The sequence below is a fragment of the Vanessa tameamea genome, chromosome 24, assembly GCF_037043105.1.
Source record: "Vanessa tameamea isolate UH-Manoa-2023 chromosome 24, ilVanTame1 primary haplotype, whole genome shotgun sequence".
Lineage (NCBI taxonomy): Eukaryota > Metazoa > Arthropoda > Insecta > Lepidoptera > Nymphalidae > Vanessa > Vanessa tameamea.
Genome location: NC_087332.1, coordinates 8,596,208 through 8,619,273, shown reverse-complemented (window position 1 = coordinate 8,619,273; position 23,066 = coordinate 8,596,208). Strand labels below are relative to the sequence as shown.

At 33.6% G+C, this 23,066-nt stretch overlaps 1 protein-coding gene across 2 annotated transcripts; it reads right to left on the bottom strand.

Moving 5' to 3' along the window:
• Window positions 1–768: 768 nt before the first annotated feature.
• LOC113399595 (cytotardin-like) lies at window positions 769–22,222 on the bottom strand. Of its 2 annotated transcripts, XM_064218776.1 has the most exons (12): window positions 22,099–22,222; window positions 20,719–20,841; window positions 19,781–19,880; window positions 17,711–17,808; window positions 17,487–17,626; window positions 16,217–16,391; window positions 14,011–14,193; window positions 11,562–11,712; window positions 10,049–10,220; window positions 2,291–2,423; window positions 1,700–1,830; window positions 769–990 (listed from the first exon to the last, which is right to left on the bottom strand). In XM_064218776.1, exons 1-12 carry the CDS (start codon window positions 22,183–22,185, stop codon window positions 795–797), a joined length of 1,689 nt encoding a protein of 562 aa, XP_064074846.1. In that variant the 5' UTR covers window positions 22,186–22,222; the 3' UTR covers window positions 769–794. The 2 variants fall into 2 exon arrangements, with proteins under 2 accessions (XP_064074846.1, XP_064074847.1); XM_064218777.1 differs by lacking the exons at window positions 19,781–19,880; window positions 20,719–20,841; window positions 22,099–22,222 and adding an exon at window positions 18,753–18,817.
• Window positions 22,223–23,066: the final 844 nt, after the last annotated feature.

The window sequence follows — 23,066 nt, the reverse complement described above, 5'->3', positions numbered from 1 at the left end:
ATTATAACTTGTTATATTTATAATAATAATTAGCTGTGCCCGCGACTTTGTGCGCGTTGTTTGAATTTAATTTATTTGGATATTGTAGCGTGATTTTATTTTTATTCTATATATAATTCTAAAATAAAAGTAGCCTAAGTTACTCCTTCTCTACTGGCTATCTGCCAGTGAAAGTCCCGTCGAAATCGATTCATTCGTTCCAGATATTAGCCGGAACAATCAGACAAACAGACAGACAAAAATTGTAAAAAAAAATATATTGGTATATGTACCGTGCATACATACATATGCATTTAGTAAAAATGGCTTATTTTAATATTACAAACTGACACTCCAATTTTATTATATGTATAGATCGTCTATTGATTGTCTGTTAAAAAAAATAAAGCCAAAAATAAAGTTTCTTGTTTAAACTCATGTTAACTTAACTTAAAAAATGACAATAATATGACCCTATTCATCAAATTTCATGGCCCTAACTTAAATAGTTTACGCTCGGCGATGATGAATCAGCCAGTCAGGACTTGTTATTTTATATATATAGATATACATATATACTCATATATCGTTTATAAGTGTAATTTCTATTGTCATAATAGTACTTCCTTCGTATATAATATCTAATTTGTCGAAACATTTACAGATAGAGATATTCTGCAGGCTTTAGGTCGCCATATTGTTCCAACTCAACCTTTTAGGTCGATTAGGGTTCAATTTAACAAAGAAAAGTAATTAACGAAAGCTTTTGAAACAAAACTATATTGTAAATAAATTTAACATAGCAAATGTTGTGTTTAATATTGCATATATCGCCTTGCAAGTATAAGTCTGCTCCTTGGAACTCTGCATTCATTGAGGGGGTGGATTCGATCACTTCTCTCGAAGGCTGGATCTTCGGATAAATCCGTTAAAGCTGAGATTATTTGAAGTTTATCAAAAGGTATCTCAGGTGTGTCGCTAACTCGAGAGAGCCAGCGAGCTTCTACACAACTGAAAGATATAAGTATATCTAAATTCACTTCGTGGATTGATTTAACAGTGAAATTTTGGTATCAACGCACATATAACTCTTAATACAGAATAACTGAGCAAGTGCGATTTGGACTCGCGCACTCAGGGTTCAGGCAAATAGACAAACAGACACTGATGTAAAAGCCAATTTACGGTTGTCAGACTTTTTGCTATCCTTATGCTACAAGATGTTTCTTCTTGCAAAATTTCATTATTGTATGTCGAATGGGTACGGGAACCCTATAGATTTTGATTCTTTATTGGATTGCAGATCTCACCATTCGGTACTAATTTCAACTTTATATCTATAGGTTTTCCTGAGAAACAGGATCTTGAAGGACAGACAGCGAAATGATCTTATAAGGGTGTCTTTTTACTTTTAGAGATACGAAATCCTTAAAATGAATGTAGGTATAATGATTACAATCAAAAAAGAGAAGGCAGGACAATGTCTGTCGGGTTTAACTATAAGCACATGAACGCGAGCTATAATAAGAGGAAGCAGGATTTAATTTTGACGTAATTAGTTCGTGTTTCTGCCATATATAATATCAATCTATAAATTAAGCAGCGTGCTGGAAAAAACTCTTAATTTTTCCCAGCAGTATAAAATTGACAGATAGTTGCCATACGATCAAGGGACTTGAAGTCAAAATACGTCAAAATTATAAACTACTACATAACTTACGATGGACAAGGATCAGCAGGGACCAGAAAACTGATAGGGGTAGCGGTCCAGCAATCTAAAGGTTCAGGGTGAACAGTGTACTTCTTAAGTCGTGAACTGTTCTTATCACCTTTTTTCTGAACGAAGCGTTCCTGTATTTTGAACGTTAGAATAAGTCGAATTAGTAACTAAAAGTAGAAAGATGATAGAAGGAAATACATGAGCTGATACAGGTTATATAATTTCTTCAAGAGATTATCAATCGTGTAGTCTATTCCAACCACAATGACAGTAAAGAAAAAGGACTGACGTTGCGTTGGTGCGATATCTTTGGTCGAGCTCCTGAATTATCAATGATATTCGCTATGGATTTATGATAATATGAATTTGCGTTTTAAAACATACTAACATTTTTTCGGAATTTTGGACCTAAAATTAAAGTCTAAATAAGTAGTTCAGTATTAGTGTAGACAATTTTAAAATAACTATTTGAAACATATTAAGCTATTAACAAATCGCATGAAATATGTTAATCTAAAGTTTGTTTATGTGTACTTATTTGACTGGAATAACCTATAAATTAAATCATGTATTAATATAATAATAACTAACGTAATAATAAGCGACTTGAACCATCTCCTTAATTTTGTCGGTTATTAGTCTGAAGGTTAGCCCGAGGTGATGAAGCGATGGTATCTTTTCTCCGAGGAGATTCTTGTATGGTTCCGTTGGACAGTCTAACGCCCTGAAAGTTGAATTAATATTGAGTTTAATACAAAGTTTTATGCTTAAGAGATTGACTCTAAAAAGAGGTACATTACATTGAATTAATTTTAATTTATTGAACGGTTTTATTATAATTATTTCTTCAATGTTATTTGAAATATTTTTTTATTGATAATACAGAAATATATTATATGTAGAACACAATTACGTAATCAAAAATGCTACGATTGAAGAGATCAGGACAAAACCAAAAAGCCTTACGTATTCCTACTTTCTAACTTTGCTACTTCTAATATCAATAATAACAATTCCCTGACAGAAAATTCGATAAATATCATTTACTAACTTATAAACTAGTATTCAACTAAGACTTTAGTAGACATTTTTGATTAACAACTTCCTTCATTCGATACAAAATAATTAAATTTACAGCCAGAAGTTTGTATAGTAATAAATTCTATATACAGTTTAAAATATATCCTTAAGTGTGCAGGTGTGTAATTACTAGAAAGCTAAATTGATGGTACAGCTAAATTAATTGCAATGGAATTCGAATGTAGTTTGAATGCGAACATCACAAACAACGAGTCACATTAAGTCAGAAACACACTGGAACATATATCTGAGTCCTGTCCGATTTCGGTCACGATGACTAATATCGATGGGCAACTGCCCAATAAATATTATAGTGTTCAAGGAGATAATATGACTTCGCGAACCTAGATCCATTCTCTAAGTAGTTGATTACTTATTTAATATCGGAATTCGGTATTTAATTGGAGGTCTGGGTAGTCATCTATTCATACAGCCGCCAAACAGCAATACATAGTATGAATCCACAGGCACAAGGAACGTGACATCTTAGATTTTGACATGATGTCTTCAGGTTTTAACTTTGATATCTTAGGTTTATGGTTTCTGGCGCATTAGCGATGTATGGTGTGATTAAATTTCAATGGGCGTTGGTGACTGTACACCGTCAGGTGGCATATGTGGCCGTTCGTCTATTTTATTAAAAACGATAAGATCGAAACGATGGTTACATTAGTGGTGGAGTGACGGCAACTTATTAACGTGAAAAAAATAATAATAAGGCATAGTTTTATTAACATACAATAGAAAGGGCGCCAGACCTAACCAAAAAAAGTTTACAAAAATAATTATTGTCACATTGAAACATGGGTGAGATTAAGTAGGATCGGACACAACATGAGTACCGCCGGTGTTGAATGCCTGGCGGGCCGACCGTTGGGGCTTCATGGTAACTAGTGTAAGCCACTCTATGACGTATCCTGAAGAGACAGTTGATATCACCAGTTTTTTACTGGGAATTTCTGTGCACTCTATAATTGTAAATTTAAATGTTAATTCTTTAAGAACCACCGATATCGACGTAATGACCATTAATTTTCGCATACTTTATATTATAAAGGGGTTTCCACGCTGGTGAGATGAGAGACAGACAATATCTATGTACGTCGAAGTCCACGCACAGAGTTTGATGTGCATATTGCGTTAATAATATACCTTTAGGCGATGTTACTGATTCATTACCAAGACACGGTTTGTACTAATCCAATTTGATCGAAATTGCATCGATTGTCCTGAATACAAGTATAATTATATTCTCGTTTCCGATATCACCCGCGTTGATGCGCTATTAAGATTAGCTCTTTGTTAAACATATCATTGTTGGTTTATTGTTAATTATCCTTTATTATAAACGGAAATTAGGTTCGGAGATCTGAGATCTAGTTATAATTAGTGTTGGCTGAATTTTGTTATACCTCGGTAAAAGAAAAAAAAAAGTTATCGGTGACAAATGTCAAAACTATAAATTATTATTAATTGAAACATTATGAGAGCCGAGATGGCCCAGTGGTTAGAACACGTGCATCTTAACCAATGATTTCGGATTCAAACCCAGGCAGGCGCCACTGAATTTTCATGTGCTTAATTTGTGTTTATAATTCATCTCGTGCTAGGCGGTGAAGGAAAACATCGTGAGCAAACTAATGTCAGGTGTCTTATTTCAACGAAATTCTGCCACATGTGTATTCCACCAACCCGCATTGGAGCAGCGCGGTGGAAAATGCCTAACTTTCAACTGCAAACCTTCTCCTCAAAGGGAGGGAGGGAGGAGGGAAATTTACAGGCTGCTAATGTAATGTGTGTATGAAACATTATGTTGGTAGAATATCTTGTTACATTATTATCGAAGATATCTTATATTATCGGAGAGTGATTATCGGACGATAGCTGTACATTGTGCACAAGAAATAAGCATAAGCTTATAACGCCAAGTTTCCGACTGCGCATAGTCAATAAATCCTTCTTGGGGCAAGGTATCAGTTTCTATAATAAAATTCCGCAGACATTTTTAACTTATCCGTTTCATAGATTCAAATATTTTGTGAAAAATACATCGGTAAAAAAGGCATATTATTCGATACAGGATTATACAGATGATAAAAAAGCGTGGAGTTAATTTTTGTTGACTTCTAGGCAGGATATATTACATACGTATATAATTGTATTTAACTAACATGACTGTATTTTTAGATGTTGAAAAAGAGTAACTACTCAGTTTCTTGCCGGTTCTTCTCGATAGAATCTACATTCCGAACCGGTGGTAGCTTTATTTAATATATTTTGTTAAATGACGATTCAAAAATGCTTGTAAAAGTCTACTTGAATAAAGTATATTTTGATTTGATTTGACATAAAAAATCGGCAATGGTTTTATTTTGAAGGCTGGAACCTTAGATGTGCAGAAAACTATAAACGTTTCTTGATTTCAATTTAGTAAGCTGTTATGATTTAACAAAGAATTAATTAAGAGAGCGGCGCCTATGGCTGTATAAAATGTAAAATGTGCGAACAGACTTAGTCAGTTTAGAATGAAATTAAATCAAAACAAAACCGGTCATAGGTTCGAAATTTGTTAAAATCTGTTGAATAAACGCGAAGTTTCGCTTGCGACCCGCTATCTTTTCCTTCATTTATTGCTAGTACGTAATAAATGAAGGAAAAGAGTTTTACTTATTTTTGCTTAAGCGCTATACTGTAATTAATTATGAATGTCAATGTCACATGTCACACTTTGACAATTTCCATGTTACTTATTTACAAATATTATGGTACGATGTCAATACTAATTGTGTTTCAATCGCTCGCAACGTTTTAATTTTAGGAATTTAATTCTATTTACAAATATTTTCCGAACCGGTGGTAGCTTTACTTTAAATGGTTTGTTAAATGACGATTCAAAAGTGCTTGTAAAAGCATACTTGAATAAAGTATATTTTGATTTTGATATAATCGAGTAGTCAGAGGCCCGGGGCGGCAAAGCTGAATGAGGCCCCCTGCTTTAAAAATATGTAGTTTTACAAGCTTTTTATTCGGTTCATATTTATGTGTATAAATAAGTGTTTATGTTTATCAGGGGAACGCGGATGCATTTGGTGCTCCCCCAAGACTGGAGGCCCGGGACGAGCCGCCCCTATCTCAAGCCATTTTGAAAATCCTACTAATATATTAAATGTGAAAATTTTATATTTTGTATGTTACTTAATCATGCAAAAACGAATTTAGATGAAATTTGGAATATAATATTAAACCTGATTTGACAGATAAGCTAGTAATCTACATGCGAGTGGAACCGCGGACGGAAGCCTGTTATATGTTAAATAAATAAAGTTAAGTCCTAGTAATGATCAAATTTTTTTTTTTATGATATCTGTAGGCGGACAATCATATAGGTCACCCGACGGTAAGTGGTCACTACCGCCCATAGACAATGGCGCTGTAAGAAACATTAACCATTCCTTACATCACCAATGCGCCACCAACCTCGGAAACTAAGATGTTATGTCTCTTGTGCCTGTAGTTACACTGGCTTACTCACCCTTCAAACCGGAACACAACAATACTGAGTACTGCTGTTTGGCGGTAGAATATCTGATGAGTGGGCGGTACCTACCTAGATGGGCTTGCACAAAGCCCTACCACCAAGTAAAGTTAATTAAAGTAGATGCAAATAAGTTGACGTCAAAAGAATAACAAATGAAATCTTCGCTAACCTCTAACGCATAACGATAGAAAAATAATTAATCAATGCATTCTAAATTTCTACTAATATTTTAAATGCGGAAGTAACTCTGTCACCTCTTCACGCTTAAACCGCAAAGCAGATTTAGATGGAATTTGGTATGGAGATAGTTTGGGATCCGGGGAAGGATATAGGCTACTAATTTTAATTCAACCCTCAGGGTACAATGGGGGTTGACGGTTTGTGTGCTATATGTAAAGTTTTATAAACTGCCCAACCGTACGACATGAAATTTTGGACGCACGTTATAGAAAAGGACAGACTAACACCAGTCTCTCTCGCACACGCGGGTGTAAATAGTAGTTTATATTTCCTAAAATATTTCCATATTAATGTACAGTTTAATTATTTCACTCAAAGAAGCTGAGTTGGCGGTTCAACGAGGATATGCTGCTGGCATTCCGGCCACCTTTCCAAGCGTTCATGATTTGCAATGTAATTATACCGTAGTTTTGTTTAATTAAAGAGTCAAAAATGTATCCGAGGTGTCCTAGTGGTTAATGCATCTTAGCCTATTATTGCGGGTTCAAATTTAGGCAAGCCTTATCGCCAGTGTACATTTATATCTTAGGACAAACAGACAAAAAAAAGACTTGATTCTTTTACCTGTTTGGGTGTAGAAAAAGAGACTCACTAAGGTCTCAACCCAAACAGAATATTAAAGGAACATATAGAGTATCAATGTATAAATATAAATTATTATTATTATTATTTTTTTAATATGTAGGCAGACCGGCGAATCGGTCACCTGATGATAAATTGTCTCTACACATAAAACTTGGCACCGTAAGGTTCTTTCACCATTCCTTGCTCCGCAAATATGGATGTAATGTTCCTTGTGCCTGTAGTTACGCTTATTAACTCTTCAAACCGGAACACAAAACGACAATACTTAGTTTAAATATTTTCGTTTGGTTGTATTACGTGACGAGCACGAGGTACTGAGACGGGCTTCCGCAAAGCCCTACCCACCAAGTATAATGTATGAAAACTTAAAATAAGATTTTACTCAACAAAAATCCGTAATTAATTTTCCAGACCACAACATTATCCGTGAGTGGCTGAAACTAGTTTTAAAATTGATCGGGCGCGTGCCCCGCAATACGAGCCCCTACTTACGGAACCAATCAATTATATATAAACTTCGCCTCGGCTAGGATTAAAGGTAAGAAATACTTTCAGTTTTAGCATTATTTTCCTTGCAAAATATATATTTTTTATAATTTTTACACCTGCCCTTGTGGTTAATGACTCTTATGAGACGGGATGCCCCAGCGTTTAGAACACCTGATTCTTATTCGAGAAACTCGAGGTTCAACTTCGAGTAAGTATTACTGTGAGTGTATATTATGATTTCTGTATATAACAATTTTCACTCTAGGCTTGAAGCTTATCGACAATGAATCATGTCGATATAGTTTCGCCTTTTCATAATTTGAAATGAAATGGAAAAAAATATACGCTACTACTTGATAAAAGGCTATAGATAATGAGGCTTGAGTTTCATGCAGGATAAGAAATTTAATTGTATTTATTTTTTAAATTACGAACCGGATTGCTTTACATTTAGACCCATGACATGACGGTTTGAAATCACTTATAAGAGCCCACTTGAACACTATTTGGATATGTATTTGTTTGTTAAGTTAACCGTTTACGTGTGTGCGTGTGGCTGCGTCCCGCCGGTGCAACGCTTCTGTTAAATCACTGTATAACTAGTCTCGTGGTTTAATTGACACAGTCCTACTCCTTAACGTATATAACAGGATTAATGAAGTCTAATATGGCATTAAAATAAGTTTATTGAAAAATAAATTAAACCTAATCGAGGAATGTAACACAACTTCGAAACTAGTTTTAAAATTGATGGGGCACTATGTCTCACAATACGATACACTCAGACCAATCAATTACGTACACTATACGTTCGGGGAGAAATGTTTTAAAATATATTGTTGAGAAATTGTTTTCAAAGAATTTACAGGAAGTTTCTCAGCTGACGTCTCAACGTTGAGCGGTATTTATTACAATTTTAACATCTATAGCCGATATGCTTGACTGGATTAAACACGTGGATCTTATTGAAGGTCATGGGAACAAATCTGAGTGAGTGCATAATTGTTTTGTTGTGTTTTATCTCGTGATCGGTTTTAGCGTATTATGAATATTCAGGAGCACATATCTTCTGCTACGCAACGATGTTTAAAAGCAGTGGACTGGCGATAAAACAAAGAGGCTGAAACTTTATAATCTTGTATAGAATTCTGAATGATATATCTAGTTTATTAATTACTTTTTTTTTAAACACTGTGTAACTTGGTAAAGGTAATAATCTATGCGGTTTTAAATTATCGAATACTTAATATCTTATAACGTAAAATAATTTTTTTTGGAACGTCCGTCCGTTGTGGCTGTAATAATGTAGCATATGATCACATCAACACGTCAGCATTAATTAATACTCTCTAGCCACAAGTGTCGGTCGTCACCGGTGAGTGACGTCATTGACGCCGCACGATTGTCGGTAATGATTGATTATACGTTTAATGAGATTGTGTAATTTTGACGGATTCGTATGTTACTTAATATATTCGAAGATATACATTTGTAGATAAAAAGGTAAGTAGATAGGTAGATAAAAAGGTAAGTATGGTAAAAATAACATGAAGTCTTTGATGAAAAGCTGCACCAGTGTACGCTTCCTTCAAATTATAAAGAGTTCTTTACTTCAGACGTATACCATCGGTTCTTACTCTGTGTCATATCCGACAGATTGCAAACATCGCTGAGATGTATTTTTGTTCAGCCGATTTTAATTAAGACTATTGTCGTGACAAACTTATTACAATATATTTGTAAATAAAAATATCATGCCTGATAAAATATTAATAAAAATATAATTTATGCACTATATGGTGATTGAAATTTGATGTCTTTGAAGCTGACATTTAGCATATAAGCTGCAGATTTAGTGGTAGGGCTCCGAGCAAATTCGTCTGCCTAGGTACCACCCACTTAACAGATATTCTACCGCCAAACAGCTGTATTTAGTAGTGTTGTGTTCCAGCACAAGGTCATGAAAAAATAAATAAATTGAGAAGCTGTTGTGTTTGCGCAGATATTTAGTTTTGGAGTTTACTCCACCACGCAATGCGGGTTGGTGCAAACACGTGGCGGATTTTATCGACTACGTGCAGTTTTTCTCATAATTTTTTTTTTCTTAGCAGAGACGAATTATAAATAAAATTGGTGTCTGTCTCGGGTTTGAACTCAGAATCATCGGTTAAGATTACGGCTCGAATCGACACACACATCCTTACTTCATACACACACAACTTAACACATCAATGGAGTCTTTAAGATTTGCCAACCGTACCAAACATTTGGTCAAAAGGAATTCTACCAATGTGGCGTGAGGTGAAAACATATTTGAAAACGTAAACAAAAACTCATTACGGGATTATGATTGATGTAATTATGAAGTATTACTTTCTTTAAGTCTATTTTAAGTTAATAACATATTTTTTACTTACTTGAATATTTCATTGACTTTATCCATTGTGTCATTTATAAGTTCTACCTTTGACATCAACTGGTTCCTTTTATCTTCTGTGGTAATCTTTTGTTCTTCTAATTTCTCTTTCAGACTTTCTAACTGCCTTTGTCTTTTTTCTTCCATCATCTCATTCCAATCTTTCCTGTCCACTGTATTTTATTTAAATTCATTTAATTTTTTTAGAGGATAGTAGCACAGCCTCTTTATAAAATTACTAATATTCCTATTTATCTAAAAACAGCTTAAAGCTTGTGCTAGAAGTGGGGACGAAAATAGCCAAGAGTCGAAACTGCGAATTTTCATATAGCTTGGTGGCCCTTCAACCATAGCGGGGATTAAAATTGTAGAGTAACGGAAAACCAGAAATTCCTCTAAAATTCCAATTAATATGGGATATGCCCTTAATAATTGGCTTGGTTTCTTAAGTATTAATCGATGCTGTTACTATTTAATAATAATTTAAATAATAATATACGCTTATTAGGATGGTATGCTTAGTAATATCCACTCTGTATTTTGGATGATGACATCTTTGAAGGAACGTAAATTACTTACCACAGACACCAGCGATTCATATACAGATTGTATAACTTAGCTTATAATTTGATATTTTTAAATGCATTATTTTTACATTTTTTGTGTGTTGTTAATTATATTGTTTTTTAATTTTCTAACTTGCTTTCAATTTCTTCAGTATAGTATTTTATATTTGTTATATCTTAATTTAAATTATTAAAATTTGATTTTAAATTTTATATAGATTAGTTTATATTTTTGAATGTCATTGTTGTTTACGCTTTTAAAGACGTATCACTTCGAATGTTACATCAGTTTATGATATATCAATTTTAAATGTTTAGTGATACGTGGATTGTGTAACTATTTCAATGAATAAAATTATTATTATTATAACATGAAGGTGTTAAGGAAACTTAAAGAGAGGAAGTAAAAGAGAACTAATAGCTATTACGCGCAAAGATCGATAGCGCTCATCCAGCTCATAACGCGTTATGGTCTCTGTGAAATGTTCACATCGTGAAATTTATGTTACGGCTCTTATAAAAATACCACATATTGAAAATTCTATTGTGACTATCGAGCGATTCGACCACCACGTGGCAATGAAGGAAACCGATATCGCGTTCAGAGATTGGATTGGACAACATCACATACATTATTCTGATCCCAATGTAAGTAGCTAAAGCACTTGTGTTATGGAAAATCAGAAGTAACGACGGCACCACAAACACCCAGACCCAAGACAACATAGAAAACTAACGAACTTTTTCTTTCCGAAAACCGGTGTACACACTACTCGACCACGGAGGTCGTCGAAAATAAAATGAAATAAAGAAAATAAAATGACGGAAATGTAATGATGTATACAAACAAACATACAAAATTTACCTCTTTAGAATATATGTATGTATAGATACTAAATTAACGAATAATTAAATAATTATGTTTTATATGTAAATGGAACACATCACCAATATTTCGTTGTATCTCTTTAAGGTTCCGTCTTAGTACTTCGTTTTCGGCGCAAAATTCATTTAGAAGTTTGTAAATGGAAAAATTTTCGTCATCAACTCGTTGGAATGTTTCCACTATTTGTTCAGCATTGTATTCTTTTGTATAGTCCTTGAATATAAAGCATTTATTAATGACATTTAAAGTTTAGCTAAAGTTAGAAGTGATTTCGATACTTAATAACATAATATGATTTTCCTGAAATACCTTTTCTTCACAAAAATAAAAAAGATCCGTGTACTTTATGTACGTGCGTGAGAAGTTCTACTTTTTCGACGTATAGTAATTAAAAATAGTTTTTGTGTAGTTATTAATAATAATATAATCATTGTTATTTTGATAAATGTAATTACTTATTTTTACATCACTACTGAAACACTGACAAATTTAAACATTCACAATTGAAATTTTTAATTAAATAAAGATTGGAAAATAAGATAAGGTTTGAAGTTATTTCGAGTGACATGACACTCAATTGGCAGTTTAGTGAACAACTTCATCATGTACCTGTGTGAGTGCATCATAAAAATTCAATTACACTCACAAATAAAAAAGTGTACAAATATAATTGCCTAGTTGAATAATAGATGGCGTTAGTAGTTTATTAAATCGCGCTTACATTTTGAATTAACAAATACCTTAAGTTTAACAACAAATTTGAATAATTATACATCTCAAGGCTGTGTCTAGTACTCGCCCGCACGCCCGGTGACGCTGTAAAGGTCAGCAGGGCCAACAGGAAAACGACACAGACAAAAAAAAGAATAAATACATACATCCCATCACAAAGTAACAGATTAACCATAACCAGTGAATGTTATAGTTCTACAAAAGTCTATTTAAATGAGCATTTTACATAAAACGACTTTCGATGAATTTAATAAAAGAATTAAAATAGCGATTCAGTGGATACATTCGATATTATTCATTTCATTCATTTTTATTCCAGCCATCGGTGGCATTCTGAAAGAGCTCACTTCGTATCTCTTTCGTGAAATGTTGAAAATGGACTTACGGTGATACGTTTTGATGTGTTAAATTCTATAATTAATCATTATAATCAATGTCGCATATAACTTTCTGACACCACACGATCGTATTCTAGTGTGTTTCAAGTTTATTATTACAGACTATACTAAATGTTGACATCGATTTTTGGTTAAATATCGTGTAATGATTCGTTTCATATTCCGTAGTAAAAGTAAAGACGGAACTTTGTATACGTCGGAAGACTTAAGAAATATATTTTCACCAACCAAGTGAAATGGTGGAATATGCTTCATACCTTACTAAGCTATCAAAATATATATCTAACTACCTAGATAACTATATAATAACTACTAACTATAGCTATAACTTATGACCTAAGAATATACGTAACATATACATTTATATTTAGTCATTTAGTCTATCTAGTCATTAGACATTTAGTCCTATTTTTGGGCTAAAGCCTCCTTTGAGGGGAAGGTTTGGAGCTTATTCCACCACACTGCCTCAATGCGAGTTGGTTGATACACATGTGGAAGATTTTCATTTAAATTAGACACATGAATTCCTCACGATATTTTCTTTCAACGCTGAGCACGAGATGAATTATATATAAAAAAATATTATATATATTATAAAGAAACTGCGATGAGATCGATTGTGAGTTTAAATACGTGAATCTTATCATCAACTACACCATAACAACCATTGTTGTGGGTTCAAACGTTATCATGCACTGCTAAAAACGTCGTGAGAAAACCTGCATGTATCGGATGAAACTATTCCACATGTGTATACCGTATCGGAGTAGCGTTGAATATGCTCAAAACCTCAAAGGGAAAGGAGGCCATTTTACCAATTTGGTGGAGCTCGATATTTCGACATTATCTACAGTCATGTTCACGAGACTGAAGTTAGCGGGTAGATGTTGATCAATATCTAAAAAACATGGTAAATATCCCGTTTCAAATACTTATAGTAATAAAAATAACCATGTTAATTTAAAATCTGACATTTTAGACTTTTATCATGTATGTACTAGTTAGTTGTACTATCCAGATAAGGTACTATGATCGTTATATAGTTGCCATCCTTGATTCCCACGGAGCATATTCGAAAAAGCATAAATCATATTCACAATAAGCGAATCGACCGGAGTGTTAGTGTTAGTTACATTTTTTTCTGCGGAAATTTTAACAAAATCCATATCACGAGTGTTTTATTTAAATCATGCTTTGTTCACGACCGTCCGTGGAATATTTATAAACCAAATATTTGTGATGGTTAGTGTCGACGCCACAAATTTGCATATTTTAATTGATATTCTAATAATTCTTTTCTAATGTTTTTAATAAAATAGTCTGAATTGCCTCAATATGGACAATTCTCAATATTTGAAGAATATTGTAAGATCACACTCACACGGATATCATCCAAAATTTTCGTATAATAATCAATTTTTTTCCGTATATCTTCTTCTTGTTTCTTCTTAATTGCCTCTTCTCTCTCTTCTTCCTTCTTATTTATTCTTATCACTCCCTTTTTTGCCAGAAAGTTGTACAGTTTCATCTCATGGTCGAATGCTTTCTGAAGATCTCTCATTTCCTGGAATCATAGAAGACTTAAGTTTTTTACTTGTTGGTAGGGTTTTGCGCGAGCCTATCTGCGTACGTACCACCCATCATCAGGTTTTTTACTGCCAAACAGCAATACTTATGGTTTCCGGTTTGAAGGGTTAGTCTAATGTAACTAATGGCTCAAGAGAGATTTTAGTTCCTAAGGTTGGTGCCGCTGCGACCCAATCTTTGTCAGCTTACCATCTAGTATAAATTGTGCTACTTGTGCATAGTGCATAATATGTATATTGTGTATGTGTGTATTTTTTACCAGATGAAAAGTCTCCCATATTATTCCACGTGTTTACTTATTCATCTACACATATCTTTTCAATCCCTTTACATTTATGTACATACCTTTTATATTTTATACCAATACCAATAATAAAATATTAGATAAATAAAAAAAAGCTTATCCGACAGTTATAATATATAATAAACATACACAAAAATATCGGTACCTGTATATACGTAGGTTCGTATATGTTATAGGCCTCTACATTAGTAAAGATAAACATCTTCAGGCCATAAGTATACTTCCAAAACCGTTTCAACACGATAAGGGTTTGCCGACGGTGGGGCATTAATTATATAACTAATACTGTATATTTAGATATGTCGAATTCAATAGATCTTGTGACCCAGTTTAAAATACATTACTATGCATATACAAATGGATGCGTCGAGGTACAAATTAATGGGGTTACGTTATCAGCGAAGTGTCATTAAAAGTAGGGCGATAAGGTGTGATCGATTCAGGAATTGGAGTGGAAGCTGTCATCGTGTAATAAAACTAACTCTTCCGCGTGGTTTCACATGCGTTTCAAATCAAATCGAAATATACTTTATTCGAGTAGACTTTTACAAGCCCTTTTGAATCGTCATTGACCAACTATATTAAATAAAGCTACCACCGGTTCGGAGTGTAGATTCTACCGAGATGACCTATACCGAGATTCTAATGAGATGATGATTTGCCGACCTCCGTGGTCGAGTAGTGTGTACACCGGTTTTCATGGGTACGCTACTCTGAGGTCCCGGGTTCGATTCCCGGCCGAGTCATTAATTTTCTATGTTGTCTTGGGTCTGGGTGTTTGTGGTACCGTCGTTACTTCTGATTTTCCACAACACAAGTGCTTTAGCTACTTACATTGGGATCAGAGTAATGTATGTGATGTTGTCAAATATTTATATATTTATTTATATAAAAAAGATGAACCGGCAAGAAACTCAGTAGTTACTCTTTTTCAATATTTAAAAATACAGTCATGTTAGTTAAATATAATTATATATGTATGTATGTAATATATTCTGCCTGGAAGTTAACAAGTATTAACCCCACGCTTTTTAAGTTTAGTTACTGCTCCGTCACACTTGATTTTATTTATTTATTTATTCAGAAAATTTCGCATAGTTAAAAACTAGGAAAATCCAATTATCGCATTTCTAATTATAGGGTACTAGTTATCTCTCGCGACTTTAATCGCATTTTAGGAGTTCGTCAGTTTTTAGTTACAAAAGCCTATGTTCTTCCGTGTGTTTCAAGCTTGCTCCACATCAAATTTTATCAAATTCGGGTCAACCGTGATAGAGTAACAGCCATACAGACAGTAACAGTTACTTTCGTATTTGTAATATTAGTATAGAGGTGATACATTATTTGCTACGGCCAGAACAGTAACAGTTTATTCTAATTTAAGTATAAAAATAGAAGTTAGTTAAAAAAATGAAAGATAAACACAGTTTTGATTAATTAATTTGTAATAAATAATGTAATTTAAATAATTAATAATATCAATCGTCAAGACTGTAAGTGTGTATAATCTTTTGAGTTTATAAAATGTATTTTGGTTAAACGATGGTTGATGTAAGTGGCTGGTATACTAATTTTTCCCATAAAGTACCAGCCTTCCACCAAGTACCAACTCTCATGGTGATCATTATAAATTTGACACACATATTCGGTTTTTATACGCACAAGAACGATATTTGTATATATGTAAAAAATTCACCTGAATTTGGACCATTTGATCAATTTTCCCCTTATCCTGAACGGACTTCAGCTTCGTGCACCATTCATCACGCTGGTCGTAAGCCAGGGTCGATGATTCGAAAAGATCCGTTAGAAACTTCTTGCCTTTGTTCAAAGAGTTCAGCATTTTTGTCCACGATTGATTGAATATAGCTCTAAAAGTATTGAACTATACTATAACAATATGTATTAAATATATATAAGCTAATGGAAAATCTTTATATATACATATATATTTAATACATATTGTGCAATATGAAAGTGCACGGTGAGACTACCTGTGAGCAGTAGAACTTTTGCCTAGAAAATTTTGCGTATAATTTTTTTTAATTACTGTTGGTTATTCTATTGAAAATAAAGAAATAAATAAAATATATCAAAACAAATTGAAAAGCGTAGTGAGACTTCTGTTTGAAACGAAGTTGCTTTATAACAGATAATAAAATATATGTTACATTATACACGTTTCGAAATAATTGAATGACAATATCAAAGTTATAATTAAGTATCTCGTGAATTAAAACAATTAAAAAAAAATGTTTATGTTTTAATAATTTTATAAAAAAGCGTATACAATAGAAAAACAAAGGGAAAAAAAGCTTTTACCTTGCAATTTCTGCCAGTTTACTCAACTGTAAGCCGCGTAAAAAACCTTCGTTCCAATATTATTATTAGTTACGTAAAAATATTTACACTGAGGTCCTAAATAAGTATATATCATCAAAATTCAAAATAGCTACTGCACAAATAACTGCGTGGAGTGGTGGCAAAAATGGTAGCAGTATATCCCCGTTATGCTACAGTCCCGGTCATTTGGGCAAAAAATCAAGTCCTCGTGTCTCCAGTAAAGGCAACAAAACGTTGAAACATTTTCTCAATTATAATTGTAATTTCTTTAATTAATAAATAATTTCTACCACAAAGTAAGAGATAGATTAAATGAAACTGGGAATATATATATATATATTTCAATTGCGATAAATATTATAAAAGTAACTCTGTCCGTCTGTCTGTCTGTTACGCTTTCACAGTCAAACTGCTGAACCGAATTCGATGAAACTTGATATGAACGCCGAGGACATAGGCTTTTGACAAAACACCTGACGACCAACCCCTAAAACCGTGCAAAACAGTAAACCCGTGGACGATAGTATACCATTTATATAATCGAATTCGCAGTGAATTAAGCCGCAGCATATTTGCCCAGAAGTGGACTTAAAAGTTATCACTAAAGTTATCACTAACCTTACCTATCATTGAGCATATGTTTAATTTCATCTCGTATCTTTTTATTCTCACATTGAACAACATTGAATCTCCGCGTCGCAGCTTCTAACTTGTTTTCTGCGGAAGTCAATCTGTTTTCGCTTAAGTTACGACGTTCTTCAATCTGTTAAAATTTGTTATTTGTACGGAACCAAATCGATAATAGATAACCAACCTAAAATGTTGATGAGTAAGGTTTTTATTATACCTGACCGTTATTGGAGCTGACAGCGCCCTTCAGTTTGATCATTTGTTTGTTTTTACGTTGCAATAATCCGTCTATTTGATCCATAAGTGTTAGACCCTCTGAAAAAACATACATATTAAAAAATATGACACTAAATGATGGATTCAGTGATAGCCCAATGGTTATCATTGAATACATCTCTATCACTGAAGCTGAAAATAAAAGGATTTCGATGAACCTTTAACTAGATAGATAACTTATACTAAATACGAATATATTTTTAATTTTAATTATTCGTTAAATGATTGGCATCCAATTCTGCCACATGTTTCCATTATAGAATTAATTTTTAATTTATGTTTAATTGAATTTAATATTCAAATAATTTTTATTATTTTTTAATAAGTCTTTTCTATTACTATTAAATAAATTAATATACATTTTTAATAGATTTCTCTATTAGAGATGTACCATTTAATTTAATCTTGTACAATGTCAATTCAAGTTTGTTATTGTAAGTTATTGTTATTACTATTTAAAGAATGCTTAAAGTAATATCACTGTATAAACTCAACTTAAACCAGTTTATTTGTATTAATCTTTTTTTTTTTCAAGTGTACACAAAAAAATATCTTTAAAAAATAAATGGCAGATAGGCTAGCAAATAGGTCTTTTGATAGAACGTGGTGACCATAGTATTAACCAATCATTGAGAACTAAGATATCATGTTCCTTGTGCATATAATTACACATCACATCACATTACATTAACAGCCTGTGAATTTCCCACTGCTGGGCTAAGGCCTCCTTTCACTTTGAGGAGAAGGTATGGAGCATATTCCACCACGCTGCTCCAATGCGGGTTGGTGGAATACACATGTGGCATAATTTCGTTGAAATTAGACACATGCAGGTTTCCTCACGATGTTTTCCTTCACCGTCGAGCACGAGATGAATTATAAACACAAATTAAGCACATGAAAATTCAGTGGTGCTTGCCTGGGTTTGAACGCGTTCTAACCACTGGGCCATCTCAGCTCATTATATAATTACATAGACTCACCTTATCCTTTAAACCAGAACGCAACAACATTAAGTAATGCTATAAGAAGTGATGAATACATATTACCTACCGACGACGACGGTTTTGCACAAAGCCTTATCACTGATAACTGCCCTTCTTTCACAACTAACTTATTTTACATGCTTAACATGAAATTAACATTCAAGACGACGATAATAAGCTTAACAATAATCCGTTCATAATGGATCTGTTTGATAAACACCTACCTTTGGATTATATGATAGCCGTGACGCGTGGTTTCACCTCCGTTAAATTACAATTATACACGCCTGTTCGATTCACATGACCAATTGTCTACAGTTAATTCAAAACAAATATATTGATTAAACTAGACCTCAGTCAGGTCAACCACGTCAGACGATCACTAATAGACACACCTATTGTGATAGAATATAGATAATTCGGCAGCAGTTCTTGAGACCGGTCGACTAGAGCACCAATAGCTCTACGTGGTTTCCTAAGCACGGAATTGAAGAAGTGAAACGATTGGTAAACCTCGGACTTCTACTGAGATTTTTTTTTAGAAAAACAAAATAATCCTAATTGACCCATTCAGGGATTCCAAGTCGGATATATCAGATCTGCTCCTCTAAATCCTATGCTCGATATAACAAACTACCACTTAAAGTCAAAGAATAAAGTAACTATTATGAAAGTGATATGTTTAATTTTTTTAATTTAAATACCACTTGGCCACCTACAGGTAAGTTTATAGCACCATGGACATATGGACATATGGACAATGGCAGTGTAAGAAATATTGACCATCTCGTACATAGCCAGTGAGCCATCAATCCTGGAAACTAAGATGATGTCCCTTGCATAGCTTAAGGCGTAGATGCACAGACGTATCAAACCGGATCACAACGATGCTAAGTATTGCTGTTCAGCGGTAGATTATATGATCAGTGAACGGTGGTACCTACCCAGACAAGCTTGCAAAAACCCCTACTAGCAAGTTTAATTCATAATTTACAAGTTAATTAATTAATAATATTTCTAGAAACCTATACACTCTTGCTTGGTCTGTGTCCGCAAAAAAAGGGCTCGTTCGAGATCGATTTTCATCTTCCTGTCGTTCTTCTTATGTGCCCCAGATCGAGCAATCTGTAGATAAAATTATATGTAGTAAGGCTGTATTGAATATATAATGGGAGGCAGTTTGTTTAGGATTATTAAGTGAATGATATTAAGATTACCGAGCCTTTATAAACACACGCAATGTTTTTGTAGATTTTATTGTTATTTATATTTTCTTATAATCAGCAATTTATTTCGTAACATTATCATACCGTTGGATTGTTTGGATAAAATTAATGGTAAATTTTCTAAAACTGCTGTTATCGCGTTTGTTAATTTTAATTGACGTTCCAACTGTGAAGTTACAAAAATATATAATGTGTAATATTTTAAAATGTCCGCAATGGATCACATAATACGACAATATAAGGAGTATACAATACTATTCAGAAGAGTCTTTCTCATATGAATACTAGAGCTGTTTCCAAATCATATCATGTTTTAATTCGAAGTTATTGCTCGTTGACTTCCAGGCAGGAAACATAACATACATATATAATTGTATTTAACTTACATGACCGTATTTTTAGATGTTGAAAAAGAGTAACTACTGAGTTTCTTGCAGGTTCTTCTCGGTAGAATGTACATTACGAAGCGGTGGTAGCTTTACTTGAAATAGTTTGTTAAATGACGATTCAAAAGTGCTTGTAAAAGCCTAATTTAATAAAGTATATTTTGATTTGATTTGTCCTGCCTGACCTGTCCTGCCTGACCTGTATGTCTTGAATGAAATTTTGCCATTTGTGCAATTCAGAATGCAGCAGCGAGTTGGAAGTTTCGGACTGACTCAAGAAGAGAGTGCCAACAGTAGGGTATTTTACTTTAAAATACTATATTGTATTGATAATTAAAGGACCAATATTACCTTTAAATCCTTATGAAGATTCAGAAATTCCTTTTTGAGTGTCCTCAATAAATTGTCTTGTCTGCGGAACTTCGGATGCACACCCATAGTTCGATGGAGTCTATCCGTTTGTATCATACGAACCTGTGTTAATATATTATTATATCTTTCGTAGAAATGGTAACGATGCACTTTTTTGTTTGAAACTTAAATTGCAAGAGACGGAATTTCGATCTTAATTGGTTTTTAAGGGAAAGTAACTAACTATGCAGGAGGTTACATAGCCTGTTTTGTCCTAAGTCCGGATATCGATCGCCTACGAAGAACGCGATATTCGTGCAAGAAAAAAAAAGTCATGAGGATAATTGCTATTAAGGTCTGAAATGTTTTCGTTACATTTTTCTATCCATATTGAAGTCATACATACGTTATATTTATTGTGTTCGGTCCGATTGAAGTGTGCCCACGAAAGCGATAATCTTTCCGATAAAATCCTTTTAGCGAAGTGACTTCGGCTTAACCCGAAATAGCGAAATATTTGCGAAGATTTAGCTTCATACCGCGACTATTCGCGATATCGCGATGTATGCAGCCTATGCATTAAGTTTTGTAGGCAATTGTTGAGATCCGCATCAACTAAAGGCCTCCGGGCCAAAAATTCAAGAATAATGTACTAAAATTCATTGTTAACGAAATTGTTGATCGTAAATATATAATCTCGTACTTGAATCAGGTTATGGCATATCTTTAAAATAAAAGCTTGTAATTTGAATGACGAGCCCAGTAATATTTTCTAAAACGCAATTGATAAATTTAAGAACGCAAACATAATTACAAAACTATACATGGTGTACGAGAATCTGGGCGAGGGCGTAGGTATATTCCAAAAATTGAATCCTTAAGATGAATTTTAAAAGAGGTATTATCAAAAAGGATATATGTACATATACCCCCCCCCCAAAGATTCTTATCAGTTTTCACGTAAAAGCTGTGGATAAACAATTTGCTTGTATATTTGAAACTTTGTAAGCCAAGATGTGTTATAGTTTCACTGTCTGACTCACCTTTCAAACCGGAATACGTTGAAACCAAGTATTTTTGTTTAGCGGTGGAATATCTATTGAGTGGGAGATACGTGACCAGGTGGGCTAAGATAAAGCTCTACCTCTAATTAATAAAGCTTCCGTGCCTCGAAAGCGCATAAAACTGAAGCCTGGAATCTTTTAGGTCGGATTTGCCGTCTCTTCGGATTATGAGAATGAAGAATTAAAGAGTACACTGTATTATATTCTGCACAGTTGTTCCTGCCTTGAAAATAAATTGTCTTCAATTCTTGGCCTTGACTAAAATCGGTTAGGAAGACATCATCATCATTATTACTGTACGTACAATAATAAATACCTGTCTCTGTAATCTAAAACGTTCGTCTTCCATTTTTTTGGCGACATCCAAATCGTTTGATTGCTGTTCCGTGTTCAGAGATTCCATTGTAGATGTGATGTGTAAAATTGGTTGAAAATGTTCTTGTGTCAACAACGGAGCCCTCTTGATTTTAAGTTTGTCTAATATTATATATGGCGTAGGATTATTTGATTATTCGAATTTTTCATTCGGAACATTTCGAAAACATTTTTCATTCCCTGAAAATATCTTCGACTCTCTAAAATGATAATTGAATTATTCTACAGCATCTCCTTTTATAAAGTATACTTTTGTTTTTCATTTTTGTTGTTAATTACCTATTGTCTCGCCTCGGGGGTTTGTCCAACTTGAATATCGTCACGGCATGAAGCTCTCTCTTGCCATCCGCCACCTCTCCGATGCTGCTCTCTACTGTTACCGTTGTACTATTTTATTAATAATAAATTTTAAACTGACTAGCTACTGAGTTTCTTGACGGTTCTTTCCGTCTGAAGTGTTTTTATCAGCCTGTTTAAATAAATATTGTTTTGTTTTGAGTGAGTGTGTATCGCTAACCAACTATTGATTTGGATCCATATATTAGTCCAAGAGCCAATGATTGGCAGACTTACGGTATAGTAGCAAGCTCTATATTACTGCCAGGTATACTGCTTCACCTGCTGTCGGTGAAATGGAGGTTCACTATTTCCATCGAGGGTTCCTTTTGAGCGTGCCATGGAGTCGAAAAGCATAAAAATTGACTTTCAAAACGTGATCGCAGCAAGTCTGCCCTTTTGATATCTTAAAATATGTAGAAAACTTCAATGACAGACACTTACTCCGGTTCCTTCTATATTTTTTATAATTTCAATGCTACTTAAATTTGACAAAAAATTACGTTATTTCAGCAAGGCTGAAATTTATATATATTATTTATATTATTATTATATACATATATCTTAAAAAGC